The 15,917-nt window shown below is 39.6% G+C and overlaps 3 protein-coding genes across 3 annotated transcripts in view; all 3 read left to right on the top strand.

The window, feature by feature from the left end:
- The window catches only part of LOC146314782 (uncharacterized), a 31,345-nt gene extending 19,142 nt beyond the window's left edge, over nucleotides 1–12,203 (top strand). Inside the window, exons 4-7 of the mRNA XM_084737853.1 lie at nucleotides 10,972–11,073; nucleotides 11,164–11,192; nucleotides 11,358–11,414; nucleotides 11,517–12,203. Of these exons, the coding sequence (XP_084593979.1) occupies nucleotides 10,972–11,073; nucleotides 11,164–11,192; nucleotides 11,358–11,414; nucleotides 11,517–11,582 (254 nt within the window). The 3' untranslated portion in view covers nucleotides 11,583–12,203. The remainder of the gene's footprint in view (nucleotides 1–10,971; nucleotides 11,074–11,163; nucleotides 11,193–11,357; nucleotides 11,415–11,516) is intronic.
- LOC146314783 (uncharacterized) lies at nucleotides 1,633–5,769 on the top strand. The gene is made up of 9 exons (XM_084738146.1): nucleotides 1,633–1,726; nucleotides 1,923–2,252; nucleotides 2,376–2,651; nucleotides 3,194–3,204; nucleotides 4,173–4,326; nucleotides 4,426–4,481; nucleotides 4,564–4,611; nucleotides 4,789–4,861; nucleotides 5,192–5,769. The coding sequence occupies exons 1-9, from the start codon at nucleotides 1,666–1,668 to the stop codon at nucleotides 5,299–5,301; spliced, it is 1,119 nt and encodes a 372-aa protein (XP_084594272.1). The 5' UTR covers nucleotides 1,633–1,665; the 3' UTR covers nucleotides 5,302–5,769.
- A 2,722-nt stretch (nucleotides 12,204–14,925) lies between the features above and the next one.
- LOC146314781 (uncharacterized) lies at nucleotides 14,926–15,916 on the top strand. The gene is made up of 4 exons (XM_084737098.1): nucleotides 14,926–14,986; nucleotides 15,167–15,502; nucleotides 15,626–15,858; nucleotides 15,890–15,916. Exons 1-4 carry the CDS (start codon nucleotides 14,926–14,928, stop codon nucleotides 15,914–15,916), a joined length of 657 nt encoding a protein of 218 aa, XP_084593224.1.
- The last annotated feature ends 1 nt before the right edge of the window (nucleotide 15,917 follows it).

Here is a 15,917-nt window from a genome sequence, read left to right as displayed (position 1 = left end):
GTAGAGGAAGTGGGGAAGGATGAAGAGGTTGAGAAAAGGGACGAAGGGGGTTGATTCTTTGTTGAGCTGCAGGGCTAGGGACCTGAGGTGTGAAACTCATGGTGGGGGTACGTTTCGATGAGGTTTAGTGTTTTGTCCCAGGAAAAATGAGGTTGAACCTTGGACCTTCTTGTTGAGAGGCCAGTGAGCTGCACGCTGCCTGCAGGAAAGGAACGTGGTCTTGGCGTGGCGAGACAAACAGGAGAGGGTCAGACTTCCTTCTGCAGGTATGCACAGGTTTGCAATCATATCACCCAAGATGCATGTTAAAACCACACTTGAATCCCTTGGAGTCACGGGCCCCAAGCTGAAGAAGGCCCTCAAAGACCTGGCAGAGGAGGCAGAGCAAAGGAGCTTCTGGCTCTGACTTCGCAGAAAAGAAAAGTTGTGATGAAAGCAGGGATAAAGAAGTGAGACATTAGTGAAGGGTGGCTTCTGGCTGATGAATCCTGCTGCTGGCAAACTGGCACCGGTGGAGGTGCATCAGCCAGTAAAGCCCAGCAGGTAAACCCACCTGTGCTCACAACCAGTACACACCGCTGTAGTCTCAGTGACTTAAATCAGATTTTCATATGTGTCTTTTACTTTCCAGCCTGAGTTCTCCCTGTCTGACCCCCATATTGATGATTCTCCTCTGACTAACACTGTTTCAGCTGAGTGTGCCTCATTTTGACCCTTGCCTGCAGACTGATTTCAAACATGAATTTATATCTTAACTGCCCTGTCTTTGACTTTCTGGCTTTAAAATGCCTTTACTTTAAAAAGCCACGACACAGTTTTATTTATATCTCCAGTTTGCCTCATTGCTGTTGCACCCACATTCTCACTTCCCCTTCAGTTCTAAGAAAAAATGTCATTAACTGCAAAGACAGAAAGAGGAACCAACAGGCCTAACACCAATAAAATATCATTTTAACTGTGATGTTTCCAGCTGCTGCAGTGTCTCCATGTTGGACATCAAGAGTCAAACTCAGGTTGACGAGGAGTTTGACTCTTCAGCTGTCTGTTCATGTGTACTGTCAAACATCACCGTGAATCCTGGATCGGTGGTGATGTAGCTCAGCTGGTCCAGCATGCACACCCTGCACTGAGGCTGTGAATCCTCTGCAGCGGCTGTGGGTTTGAGTCCTGCCTGCAGCCCTCACTCTCTCTCCTCCTTTCCTGTCAATAAAGTCATGAAAAAAATGTAAAAAACATCAGCTTGAATCCTGTTTCTTTTCTAAAAAACACGAAAGGACACAAGTTGCATTATTGCAAAACATTTATCTTAATGAACAGTTTTCACATATTCAACTTCCTCTTCCTCTTCCCCTGAGGGGGCTGAAACGCATCATTGTCACAAATATAGCATGAGACTGGACGCACTGCGAACACAACACTCAAAAAGAAACATGCTACGATACTATTAGAGAAAAACTCATTTCAAAAATGTAAAAATTAAAATTATACGGGACATCTGAAAGATGAGACTAAAATCTAAAACTAAAAGTCACTATGAGGAAGTGACATCATATTAACCAGAGGAAGTGGGTGCAGCATCTCTGTACTAAAGCAGGACTTTAGAGACTCAGACAGTTATCAGCGTGAGAACAAGAGACAGACGAAGGACAGAGACGGAGAATCAAGATGGTTGACTTCAAATGGATCCAAATTTCTTTGTTTCTTGTGGCGGAGCTTCAGTTTACAGGTAAGAATACAGATATTAAAAAATAATTTCATAAATATTCTTGAAGATACTTTATTATTTGTGTTTCATTTAACTAAGACAACAACATCTGTTGTTTGTTTTTAACATGCTGAGTTAAGTGAACTCTCAGAAACAATGACATTAACATTTACTCATTTCACTCATTTTTCATCATTTTCTCTCATCTTCTTAACAGCAGCAGCTGAACAACTTCCTCTCTCCTTCACTGTCAGAGTTGGAGATGAAGTCACTTTGCCTTGTAAGAATGTGATGGACGGTCAACAAAACTGTGACAGAACTACATGGCTCTATAGTGATTCAAGAAGTCCAGCAGCAGTAGAGCTGATTAACCTTGGTCAGATTAAAGATGCCAAATCTAAATCAGACAGACTGAGTGTTACAGAGAACTGTTCTCTGGTTATAAAGAAGGTCACAGTCCAGGATGTTGGTCTCTACACCTGCAGACAGATCAAATCAGGACAACAACAAGTTCCAGACTCTGAGGTTTATCTGTCTGTTGTTATCAGTGAGTATTTACATCATAATGTTTTCAACTCAAACTGTGAAACATTATAATAATTATGATTATAGTGATGAAGTTAATTTGACTCTTGTTGTTTTTCTCTCACAATATCTCCATCTGCACCAGTGACTGAACAGAAGGACACTGATGAGGTGACATTAAGCTGCTCTGTGTCGACATATGAACCATGTAGACTCACAGTGAAGTGGCTGTTTCAGGGTCGAGATGTGGATAAAGAAAACAAAGTTGTGAAGACAACACAGTCTCTCTGCTCTGCCTCTGTGAACTTTCTGACTTCTCATTTCATTTACACATCAAAGTTTGAACCATTGAAGTGTGAAGTGACTGATGGTGACAAAGTGAAGTTTCCCTTCAGTCTTCGACCCTCAGGTGAGAAACCAGGTGAGAATATGTTGAACTGTTTAAAGTCACTTCAAACTGATGAGAATAATTATCTAAAATATTTGTTTATTTTATGAAGTTTGTTGAGTTGTGTTTATCTGTTCAGGTGAAGAAACAACAACAACACAATCGACAACAACCACAAAAGGAACAACTGGAAACAGCGTGAAAGAAGGTACAGTTATTCAACATTTTTTTTCTATTTCTGCTAAATTCACATTTATCAAAGACCTGACAGACACTTTGTGTCTCTGTTTTATGTTGTTTGTGGTTTTCTGGTTTGTGTTGTTTCATCACTAAATGGTTGATTTTTTAAAAAAGCTCTATATATTGACTGTTGACAAATTGGTATTTATCCAATGACAGCAGTAAACAAACCTGAAAAAGAGGAAATGCTAAAGAACTTAGCTACTGCAAGAACTTTTTAATTCTTTATGAATCAGACTCAGGGTGTGTTTCTATGTAGTCATTCCTAATTCCTGAAACTGAGTCGAATTCAGCTTGAAATGAGATAAAATGAGACTGTATTTAAATTTTCTCAGGCGAAGTAACAGTGAGTCACACATTAGCCAGTTTATTTTATTTTATTTTATTTTTATTTTTATTTTTATTTAGATAATTTTATTTGTTGTTATATTTTGTGGTTATTCAGGGGGGAAATACCCACTTTGTCCACAGGGGGCTCCAAAATAAAAAAAAAATATAAACTTTAAATTAGTTGCTAGTTTTTGTGGCCCTTCAAACCACACGTTGACTGCAACATTCAGCCTAAAGCCTCAGAAATAAATATGAGGTGAACCCTGATTTTTGTGTTTTGTCAAACTAGTTGCATATTGTGATTTTACTGGATTTGGGTTTTGTACTAACAGTCGTGAGATCAGTCAGTTTGTCACCTAACACTACATGTCAGCCAACAAAGTATTCGCTACAGATGAATCCAGCCACCGCTTTTTGTTTTCTTGCAGTGCCGCCATTGCTGCAGTGACGCGTCATGTCTGTTACCCTCTGCGTCTTCTGGTTGGGAACCCCAAATTTGCAGACTTTTCACAAATTTTTCGTAGTCTGGGGTTTCGTTTTAGACTCTGTGTCTGCTGATGCCTGCTGACAGTGACCACATGGATGATTGGATTGACGGTGTTAAACAGCAGCCCTCAGTAACTGATGAAAGTACTTTTAAAGATGGACATACTCATGTTGTTTTTCATCAGTTACTGAAGATTTTCCAGAACAATTTTTCTCTGACACATGATGGTGCTCTGAACACTCAGTAAATCTCTGTAGAGTCTCTGTTCTCTCTCTTCATCAAGTAAAGGTTTGTTTTTCTCCCTGAATTTGAAATTTGACACGACTGTTGGAGCAGCTGAAGTGCACAGGATCTTTCAACTTCTTAGACATTGCTGTTAAAAGTAACGTTAAGAAAGTAGTAAGAGTGAAACTAGACAGTTGTAAACTTCTTATGTTGTAAGGAGTGACACACAGCAGGAGTGTTCCTCCAACTGACTACATTTACTATCAACACAGACTGGACAACCACATAAAAAAGTGGTGAATTTTCCCTTTAATATTTTTCTTGTCTTTCCAGGTCAGTGGTGGCTCATCATCGCCGTGGTGGCGGCTGTTTCAGTTCTGTTAATAATCGTTGTTGTGGTTGTCATCAGACGGAAGAAAACTAAAAGTGAGAGCGACCACAGATGAAACTCAAATAAACATGAAGTTTTCACAAACCTGGATTTTAATTCTGGAAACTAAACTCACCTCTCTTTTGTCTCTTCAGGGAACCAAAGACAAATGGATGAAAACACTGCAAGTTTTGTAGCTGAAGAATCAAACGTTGGTACAGTTATTACAGAGATGAATCAGCTGCTTTGTCTTTAAAATCTAAACAGGCATCACTGTTTTTTTTTTTTTTCAGGGACTGAACTCAAACCCTGCAGCGACTCCAGGAACCAGTCAGGACACGGTGAGGTCACAGTACAAAGTTACACTCTGTTTTTATATGATGAGACACAGTGACTTTTCAGTCTGATCTCCTTCTGCAGGAGAGAAAGAGGAGAGTCTGGTTCTACAAAGTAGAACACAATAGAACACACTGATGTCTGTGTTAGTGAGCAGTCAGCATGTTGTCTCCTCTGTGCAGGCTGATCCTGAAGACGGTGTTTCCTACGCCTCCGTCAGCTACACCAAGAAGACGGACAGTAAAGCCCGGGTAAGCTTTCTGATTGGTTATAATAATGAATGAAAACACTTGTCGGGTATGAAGAACAGGAAAGATTCACAGTTTTTGACGTTTGGTACAGAACAAAATATTTCAACAACCACAGACCAGACAGGCCAAGTACATTAACAAACAAATATGTAAACGGATAGTTTGGTTGTATGAGTTATTTATCAGTCTATTGATACTTGATACTGAATCACAGTCTTTTGTTTCTCTTTGCAATGAGTTTTTTTTTTTTTATTATTTCACTATTGAGCATCATGTTGCGTTTATGTGTTACCGGATGTCAAAATGTTTCTTGTTTTCCAGGCTCTGGGTAAAGATACTGCTGATGATGATGAAGCAGTGACCTACAGCGCCGTGAAACCTTCCTCTTCTTCTTCTGCTGGAGCCTCTGCTGATCCCAGCAGCCTCTACGCAACCATCAACTAACCAAACAAATAAGAGACCACAGTTCAGTTACAGCTCATATCATGTATGTATGTATTTTTATTAGATGATCATTTTCAGGATTTATTGCTGTAAAAAAGCCTTTTTGTCCAGTAGGGGGTTTAGTAGGTTAACTAGTAGCATAATGTGAAAAGAAGAGGTAATAACCAGTGGTGGACGAAGTATTTAGAGACTTAAAGGAAAAGGAAAAGTACTTATTGTGCAGTAAAATATTCCCTGTCAGTACTTTATTATTATATCTGATGTTTTTGGATTAATATTACTGCTGCATTAATGTGTATGTTACATTTTACTGTAAAGCTGAGCAAATTTTAAAGAACTGAATTTGTATTTAAGTCGTTACATTCCACCAACAACATTATATGGCTGCTTGAAATGTAAAAGAGCACAAAATATGGAACATTTTGTTTGATGAAATTGCTGTTGGGCACATTTTGGTTTGTATTTAAAGCTGTATTAATGTTTACTGCTACTTTTGTGTCTCCTGTCATTATTTAATATGTTTTAATTTTACCATCTACATCCAACAGACAGTTTAAAGGAGGACGTCATCCGGCTTGTTTGCAAAAATGATCAAAATGCCTGTCCCTTGTTAACCTGCCATCACTCCTCTCCATCCGCTGGTAGCAGAGTGAGTTCAGGGAATGAGGGGTTGTTTAGTTGAATATGTTAGTCTGTCTGACTCACTGATCTTCTTCTAACTGAGGTTTGTGCAACTTAGAATCTGTGGTCCCGACCATTGCTCTGAATTTAAATGAAATCAAATATTTATCCAGCATTTTACAGTAAATACAAACCTTACAGCAGGTGCAAACTCTGCTTTGCTGGGCTGACGCACTGAGTCAAATTTAGTTGAGCAAAGCAGCACATGTGTCTGAAAAAAGAAGCAAAAGAGTCACAGTACGAACCAAAACAGGGGACAGACCTTCATGGCCTCCACCGACAAGGGACGGACAAGCACATCAACCCGCGTGTCGCGTTTATATCACTGCTGATCAGAGCTGGAGCTGATAAATACCCATGACTGCTGCAGAGTCATGTGACCCGGGAGTTGATTGTATCCTTTCCCATTGCAGACAGGACCAGTGTCCAGAAAGCATTTCTTTCTGGCAGAAAGGTGGCGCTGTGGATCTGTGCTATAAAAAAAAAATCAAAATTATGCTGCACATGTGGCTTGTTTCTATGACAACCATATCTTGAAAGTTACTATGACTGCGCCATTGTTTCAGTCTAGCATCGCCACTTTGGTTCTTATCATCTATTTGTTTGACATTTCTCTCACTGTGAGCACCAAACAGAAGATTTGCAGCCTTGGTTTGACTCGGCATGTCAGGACAGTGCTGTGGGGATCTGCATCTTGGCTACCTGTTTGACGGGGTATCTTGATATGAGTTCAGACTATTTTATTATCTCAGAGCTTTTATTATGAAACAGCAAAATCAGGAGATGTTGGGGTGTTCAGTGACATCACATGACTCTTTTCAGCTGACAACGAACGTAAAAGTAAAATAAAAGGGGGCACTTCTCAGCAAAAACTGTAATTCAGAAAGGAAACTAAACATCAAACCACAGAGATTCACACACAGGCCCCTGGAAGCTGCAAAAGTACTGAGAGCTGGAAACACACATTTTAAAAACTCCTTACCCTCTGGGATCCTGCACAGACATGAGCTCAGTTTCAGGTAAACTCTCCTCCATTTTCTTGGTTACCGGAGTGACAAGTCCCCACGTGATTGGTTGCCGGGGAAAAAGAAGTGCTGGTGAAGAGAGATATTTTTAACTTGAAACCTTCAGAGTAAACGCAGACGCCGAGCGCAGCGCCATTTCTCTAGATGGTCACATGTGGCTGCAGACACTCTCTCCTTATTGGGAACAACTGAAATAAGAAAAACACGATGTGGACACAGACCCTGATTTTCTGTCAGGTGTTAAAGGGCTGTAACTGTGTTGTGTTCTGATGAATCCGTGGTGCTGTCCATGGTGCTGAATGAGCAGACAGACCTGGAGCTCCACACAGGCCCATGTTGACATGCATCACTACTCTATAGTAGGTCTCTATAATAGGATGCAGGACGACAACAACAGATGTTGCATCAAAAGAAGTTTTCTTTGTGGAATTTATTGCTTTAACTGATGCCTGATCAGTGCATGATTTTCTCTCTGAGGTCAGGGTGAAGTGTCAGCCACAAGTGAAGGAGGAAGGTAAAAGCTGGTGTGATCTGCCCACATAAAAGCAACAACTGACATATGAGGGAAAAGAAGGACGACAAACACTACGAGGAAGTGAGACATCACTAATTAGAGGAAGTAGATTAAACATTTCTTTGTAAGGTCAAATTTAGACACAAGTACAGGAAGCAGAGTGAACAGAGAAGCACAATGGCCAAATTCAGATGGATTAAAATGTCTTTATTTCTGCTGGTGGTGCTTCAGTTTACAGGTAAGGACACATAACATGAACATAAATTACAGTAACAATAAAAAGTCTAACTTATTAATATTAATAATAAACAATAAACAGTGTCCTGCTGTCTCTTTTCCGCCTCTGCCTCACCTGCAGGCTGGGTAGGTAGTGGCAAATGAATGATGACCAAAAATGGTCAGCCAAGACCTGGCTATCCCCAGGAGGTCACTGGAGGGCGTGGAGAAGAGAGGGATTGCGGTGTCTCATAAAGAGGACGCCAGGATTTTCTGGGTCCAGGTCTGCAGCGTTCTTTTAATAAGTAGCCCAAAGGCCAGTGCATGATGCGACGCTGCAATAAATTACTAATGCAAACTGAAACATATATAAGGGTGTGCAGGGTAACAGAAAATAAACTTGCTCTACAGTTGGAGAAACAGGAACAGATTCTTACCATTACATTATCTTAACAAGAGAGGGAGAAGACAAAAAAAGGTAAAATGTCGTTGCAGAGCTGAGCTGCTGCCCTGAAGCTGTGTGCACTGCACAGGTCTGTTCACAGAAGGGCTTTGGAGAATCTGTATGTGATGAGCTGGGAGAGAGACCAAGCTGAAAATATTTGGAGGTTCTGACAGTAAAAGAGAGTTCAGTCTGGACACTCATTTATGTTTCGACCCTTTGTTGTGGCCGGTGTCAGTGACCTCAGACCCTCCAGGAGTTAAAGTCATTTTCTACAGAAGTCAATAAGCTCCTCCTCATCTTAGTAAAGTGTGAACTATGAGACTTTTGTCTCTGATGGTTGTCTAGTCACTATTGGAGGGTAAAACCACCACACCTCTGCTGCTGTTGTTGACCACATTCTCATCAAAACACTTCCCCTTCAGTTCTCAGAAAATAATTTTAAAATAGAACAAAGAACCAACAGGCCTCAAACCATTAAAATATCATCTTATCTGTGATGTTTCCAGCTGCTGCAGTGTCTCCATGTTGGACATCAAGAGTCAAACTCAAGTGGACGAGGAGTTTGACTCTTCACCTGTCTGTTCATGTGTCAAACATCAACATGAATCCTGTCTGTTTTCTAATAAACACTATCTAAAGAAAACAGGTTGCATTATTGCAAAACATTTATCTTAACTAACAATCTTCACACGTTCAACTTCCTATTCTTCTTCCTCTGAAGTGATGAAACACGTCACTGTCACAAATATACTGAGGGACTGGACACAGTGTGAACATGACGCTCAAAAAGAAACTTATTACTTTGCTATTAGAGATCATTTCAAAAATGCAAAAGTGAAAATTGTAACAGAGTTTTTGACTGGACATCTGAAAGATGAGACTAAAATCTAGAACAGACTAAAAGTCACTATGAGGAAGTGTCAACATGCGAGTCACAGGAAGTGGGTGCAGCATCTCTGTTCTAAAGCAGGACTTTAGAGACTCAGACAGTTATCAGCGTGAGAACAAGAGACAGACGAAGGACAGAGACGGAGAATCATGATGGTTGACTTCAAGTGGATCCAAATTTATTTGTTTCTTGTGGCGAAGCTTCAGTTTACAGGTAAGAATGTAAATATTAAAAAATAATTTCACAAATATTCTTGAAGATATTTTATTACTCCTGTTTTATTTAACTAAGACAACAACATCTGTTGTTTGTTTTTAACATGCTGAGTTTATTGAACTCTCAGAAACAATGACATTAACATTTTCTCATTTCAGTCATTTTTCATCATTTTCTCTCATCTTCTTAACAGCAGCAGCTGAACAACTTCGTCTCTCCTCCACTGTCAGAGTTGGAGATGAAGTCACTTTGCCTTGTAAGAATGTGATGGACGGTCAACAAAACTGTGACGCTACTACATGGATCTCTAGTTTTTTCAGAGATACAGCAGCAGTATCGCTGGTTGAACTTGGTCAGATTGTTGAACGTGACAAATCTAAATCAGACAGACTGAGTGTTACAGAGAACTGTTCTCTGGTTATAAAGAAGGTCGCAGTCCAGGATGTTGGTCGTTACACCTGCAGACAGTTCAACAAATCAGGACAAGAACAAGGTTCAGGCTCTCTGGTTTATCTGTCTGTTGTTACCAGTGAGTATTTACATCATAATGTTTTCAACTCAAACTGTGAAACATTATAATAATTATGATTATAGTGATGAAGTTAATTTGACTCTTGTTGTTTTTCTCTCACAATATCTCCATCTGCACCAGTGACTGAACAGAAGAACACTGATGTGGTGACATTAAGCTGCTCTGTGTCGACATTTGATCGATGTAAACACACAGTGAAGTGGCTGTTTCAGGGTCGAGATGTGGATAAAGAAAACCTAGATGTGAAGACATCACAGTCTCTCTGCTCTGCCTCTGTGAACTTTCTGACTTCTCATTTCATTTACACATCAAAGTTTGAACCTTTGAAGTGTGAAGTGACTGATGGTGACAAAGTGAAGTTTCCCTTCAGTCTTCGACCCTCAGGTGAGAAACCAGGTGAGAATATGTTGAACTGTTTAAAGTCACTTCAAACTGATGAGAATAATTATCTAAAATATTTGTTTATTTTGTGAATTCGAAGTTTTAATTTTAAATCACTACACAGTTTTTGTACTGGACAGTTTGTTGAGTTGTGTTTATCTGTTCAGGTGAAGAAACAACAACAGCAACAAAACCAGCAACACCTGAACCAACAACAACTGATGATCCTTCAACAGGTAGAGACTCAACATTTTTATCTTTGTTTCTGTCTCTTCTCTTTCAAGATAAATGATTTTAACAGAACAGGAAGCTGCAGCCACAATGTTGTTTCTAACATGTGAATCACAACTTTTATTTCTATGACTTGACTTGAATTAGATTTTCACAACACGAAAATGTTTTCTTGAAATTTTAACAAGTATTCAAAATATTTTAAACACACATCAACAAGACAGAGTCATCAGTCAGTCTCTTAGTTAATGTGTTATTAACACTGAACACAAAGTCCAGCTGAGGCTGATGAGAATGTCATCAGTGTTACAGGTATTTGATCAACAACCAAAATTTAGGAGACAATCAAAGTTGTTCTACTTCATCCTGAGGAGAACGTGAACGTCTGTAGAAACTTTGATGACAATCCATCCAATAGTTGTTGAGATATTTCAGTCTGGACCAAAGTGAAGGAGCGACAGACAGACAGACATCACACATGTTGTTCTTCTGATTGTTGATAAGAACTTTCTCCTCTGACATTATTTCTCTGTTCCACAGCTCCTACAGGTTGTTCTGCTGTGAACTACATCATGTTGGTTCTGCGTGTGGCTGAACTCGTCCTAATTACTGTGATCACTGTTCTTCTCATCAGAGCTCCAGGTGAGAAAATTCACACCAACATTTGTTTGGACTGATGAACACAAACTGTCAGTTTACAGCTGAAATGTTCCTCTGTGCTTTATTTTCCAGGGAACCAGAGACCAGCTGATGACAACACTGTGAGTAGAAAATAAAAAGTCAAGTGAAGCCATGTGTCAAATTCAAAATGTCTCTGAATGATCAGGGACTGTAAGTCAGTGTAAATGATGATCAGCTGCTGCTGCTAACTCTTCATCTTACTGTAATGCAGGACTGTGAACGTCTCACTGTTTGTGTTTGTGCAGCTTTCAAACCCAGTCAGAAGACCACCGGTGAGGCGTTCAGGTGCAGCAGCCAGTCAGGTAAAGATCTGATCAGACAGTAAATGATGGTGCGTTCAGGTGCCGTCAGATGATTTCCTTGTGTTAAATGTGGGTGGATGATGTTTGTGTTGTGTTTCACAGGTGAATGATGATGAAGATGAAGATGATGGTGTGGTGAACTATGAAAACTCTGTCAGACTCCGCTGATCAACAACTTCCATCTCAACATCAAGTCATCAGAGAAAAGACTCCACTGCAGTTAAATAACATCACATTTACAGACGAGTAGTTGAAGCCTTTAGAGAACAAAAATCTGATCACATCATTTTCAGTTTTGGACGACTGATTGTTTTGGATTTGATTCATCAGTGTGAGAAATGTTTGTGTGTTTTGTGTGCTGAGACGTTTCTATTTTAGTCTGACTTTGGACGACAATATTCAAGTGTTGATTTCAGCTCATATCAGGAAGCCCACTGTGAGTTTTATCAAATGTCTTTTCCTGCATCAGTTGTGAAAATCCTGATTTTCTGCAGCTGGTTCAGAACACAGCAGCTGGATTTCACTTCATCATTTTACTAATTTAACTTCATGAAATGTTCTTCCAGCTGAAGAGTTCAGAGCTGATTTTCAGATTTCCTGGTTCTTGTTGAAGCTGCAGCAGCTTGACTTCAGTTTCATGTCTCTGTGTCCTGAAGAATTTATTTTAATTTGCTTTCATTTAATGTTGTTCTTCATATATTTGTTGGGACGTGTCTGTGTTTCGTTTTCAGCCTCTTTATTATATCTGTTAACAATATAATCTGCAAATAAATAAATGTTAACACTTAATTCTACAGTGTTTTGTGATTCCTTCATGTTCTAACAGTCATAATGAGAAGTGAATATTCTTAATTATTAATGTCTTGCTTACTTGTAGTAAATTCTTCCTCTGTTGGGTTCCTCAGTTCTCACTGGGTTCTAAAATAACAAGTAAACATGTAATTAACTCGGTGAAACAGTCACAGTTTGGTTGTTTAGCTACAGTTTACTTGCTTATGTATCTTCTTCTTTGTAAAGCTGCAGTAAACAATGTTTTGAACCCTGATTTAAATGAGCTGACAGTTTCAGTCGACCTCAGGTATTCAGGAAGTTTGTTCCACAGGTGTGGAGCAGAGAAACTAAACACTGCTTAGTACTTTTTAAAAAAGTAACAGGATTTTAAAATCTATCCTTTGACACATAGGAGGCCAGTGCAGTGAGTCCAAAATATGTTTTAAATAAGTTTTTCTGTACCATGTTTAGACAGAAATCCTTTAATTTAGTGGGCTGATTTAGTAATTTTCTTGATGTGACTTAAGGTCCAGAACTACACCAAGATTTCTGCTTGATTTGCAGGTTTTAATTTCATGGATTCAAATTCAACACTGACTTTTAACCTTTGATCTTTGTGGCCGCAATTCCATTTTCTCAATTTTTTTCTTTGTTCGGTAGTAGAAAACTGTGGCACATCCACTTATTGATTATTTTAAATGCACTTTGCAGTCATGTGGTGACACTGTGATGTAGAGTTGTGTAAGTATGGTAGGAGATGTTATGATATTCTATAACCTGAGCACAGTGGAGCGTGAAGATACTGAACAGAAGAGGTTTGAGAATAAAACTTTGAGGAACTCCACATGTGATTTTTGTTCACTCAGATTCATAATTACCAACTGACACAAAGTAATCCCTGTCGTGGCCCAGCAACTACAGACGGGCCGTACTTGAAAATTAATTTGTTAAATTTAAAATATGCTAAAAGTCGACAACACCATCTAGGAATTAACAGATATTAGGACTCTGAAAAGGCTCTCAGTTTTTAACACAATCAGAAGAGCAGAGTTGAAAACCAAGCTTGAGAGAAAACCTCAATTTAAAATGAAATTTATTACAAGTAACAAAGATGGTACCACCCAAATTCCAGTGTGAAATTCTTAAATTAACACCACTAATGAAATACTTTATCAGCTGTTGTCTGCTTCCTCAGGCGTCTGCTGCAACAAGCGAGCTCCTCTTTCTCCTCTGCTCTGCCTCAAGGTGTCTAAAGGTGTGGGTGTGGAGCTCCCAGGGTCATCAGAGTTCATTTCAACGGTCCACAAAATGCTGCTGGAGTCTCACAGGAAAAGAGTGTTGGAGAATCTCCCAAACAATGGAAGTGAATGGTGACCATAAAATGTAAATGCAATGTAATCTGGTGTAATCTGACTACCTTAAAGCCCCGACATGTGGAGTTGACTTGAGAAACATGTTTTTAGCCTGAATCTTCACTGTAGACCCTCGGCTTGGAGACAAGTTTATGTGTGCGTGCACAACGTTTGAACTGTGTGTGTGTGGTGTGACGGCGCGCAAACGGCATGCTGGGACTTCAGGAGACTTGGATTACACCAGACAAGCAGACTGAAAAGTATTCAAGTAAGTATTAAGCTGCTGAAAACCTGCGTTTTCAATGATCCAGGTTAGACTATTTTTAAAAAAAGAGGTTTAATATCTGCAGTTTTCAGGTTATAAAAAGGCCTGACTGAAGAAAACTGATGACTATCTGTAGTTTATCTGATGCTCTGCAGGTTCAGGCACAAAAAGACGACTTGGTTCAGCTCAGTGGAATCAACTGTTCAAGTTTAACTCAGTTAAAGACGGCAGTTCATCACTTTCAGCTGTGGATGGTACAGACTGAAAATATGTGTTCACACAGAAACAGTACATGTAGTACATGTTGTGGAGGTTCTGACAGTTAAAGACAGTTCAGTCTGGACGCTCATCTGTGTTTTAACTGTTTGTTGAAACACACACAGTGTCAGTGACCTCAAACCATCCAGGAGTTAAAGAGAACAGAAGTCAATAAGCTCCTCCTCGTCTTAATAAAGTGTCAACTGTCTGTTCCTGTGAGACTTTTGTCTCTGATGGTGATTTGATCATCATTGGAGGATAAAACCACCAGACCTCTGCTGCTGTTTTTGTTGTTTCTAAAGAAAACAAGCTGCATTCTTGCAAAACATTTATCTTACCTAAGAATCTTCACACGTTCAACTTCCTCTTCTTCTCTTCAGGAGGTGAAACATGTCACTGTCACAAACATACTGAGGGACTGGACACAGTGTGAACATGACACTCAGTATGAGTCTCTGACGGCTGCGTCTCATGTTGATGATCAAGAATTTTGGGTCTCTGTGGATGAGAGAAAACTATGTTTCAATGAGGTGAACATGAAAATTGGACATTTGCAAGAAATTCGAGCCAATGAAATTCTAAAACAGACAAACGGCACAGTGACACGTTGGCAAATTTGTGTTGACATCAACCAGCAGCAAACAAGTGAATGTGGTTAACCATAATTTTCTATGGCAGGCGATTGTCACCCACCTACATCTGCATCATGTGTGACCATGCCTTAAAAGTCGCTATGAGGAAGTGACATCATACTAACCAGAGGAAGTGGGTGCAGCATCTCTGTACTAAAGCAGGACTTTAGAGACTCAGACAGTTATCAGCGTGAGAACAAGAGACAGACGAAGGACAGAGACGGAGAATCATGATGGTTGACTTCAAATGGATCCAAATTTCTTTGTTTCTTGTGGCGGAGCTTCAGTTTACAGGTAAGAATATAAATATCACATTTATTACACACTGATTTACTAAGTTTTATTTAATTAAGGCAACAACATCTGTTGTTAGTTTCTAACACTGTGAGTTTATTGAACTCTCGGAAACATGAATGTAACAAACATTTTATAATTTCAGTCATTTTTCATCATTTTCTCTCATCTTCTTAACAGCAGCAGCTGATCAACTTCCTCTCTTCTTCACTGTTGGAGATGGAGATGAAGTCACTTTGTCTTGTAAGAATGTGATGGACGGTCAACAAAACTGTGACGCTACTACATGGATCTCTAGTTTTTTCAGAGATACAGCAGCAGTATCGCTGGTTGAACTTGGTCAGATTGTTGAACGTGACAAATCTAAATCAGACAGACTGAGTGTTACAGAGAACTGTTCTCTGGTTATAAAGAAGGTCGCAGTCCAGGATGTTGGTCGTTACACCTGCAGACAGTTCAACAAATCAGGACAAGAACAAGGTTCAGGCTCTCTGGTTTATCTGTCTGTTGTTACCAGTGAGTATTTACATCATAATGTTTTCAACTCAAACTGTGAAACATTATAATAATTATGATTATAGTGATGAAGTTAATTTGACTCTTGTTGTTTTTCTCTCACAATATCTCCATCTGCACCAGTGACTGAACAGAAGGACACTGATGTGGTGACATTAATCTGCTCTGTGTCGACATATAATCGATGTAGACTCACAGTGAAGTGGCTGTTTCAGGGTCGAGATGTGGATAAAGAAAACAAAGATGTGAAGACATCACAGTCTCTCTGCTCTGCCTCTGTGAACTTTCTGACTTCTCATTTCATTCACACATCAAAGTTTAAACTTTTGAAGTGTGAAGTGACTGATGGTAACAAAGTGAAGTTTCCCGTCAGACTTCGACCCTCAGGTGAGAAACCAGGTGAGAATATGTTGAA

Source organism: Lutjanus erythropterus, chromosome 15 (assembly GCF_056507025.1).
Source record: "Lutjanus erythropterus isolate fLutEry1 chromosome 15, fLutEry1.hap2, whole genome shotgun sequence".
Taxonomy (NCBI): Eukaryota; Metazoa; Chordata; class Actinopteri; order Lutjaniformes; family Lutjanidae; genus Lutjanus; species Lutjanus erythropterus.
Note: the sequence above shows the minus strand (reverse complement) of the source record. Positions and strands in the feature narration are given on the sequence as shown.

Coding starts and splice junctions, on each gene's coding strand:
- LOC146314783 (XM_084738146.1), top strand. CDS start 1,666: ATGGTTGACTTCAAATGGATCCAAATTTCTTTGTTTCTTGTGGCGGAG. Junction 1,727..1,922: donor GGCGGAGCTTCAGTTTACAG/GTAAGAATACAG, acceptor TCTTCTTAACAG/CAGCAGCTGAACAACTTCCT. Junction 4,482..4,563: donor TTGTAGCTGAAGAATCAAAC/GTTGGTACAGTT, acceptor TTTTTTTTTCAG/GGACTGAACTCAAACCCTGC.
- LOC146314781 (XM_084737098.1), top strand. CDS start 14,926: ATGGTTGACTTCAAATGGATCCAAATTTCTTTGTTTCTTGTGGCGGAG. Junction 14,987..15,166: donor GGCGGAGCTTCAGTTTACAG/GTAAGAATATAA, acceptor TCTTCTTAACAG/CAGCAGCTGATCAACTTCCT. Junction 15,859..15,889: donor AAGTGACTGATGGTAACAAA/GTGAAGTTTCCC, acceptor TTCGACCCTCAG/GTGAGAAACCAGGTGAGAAT.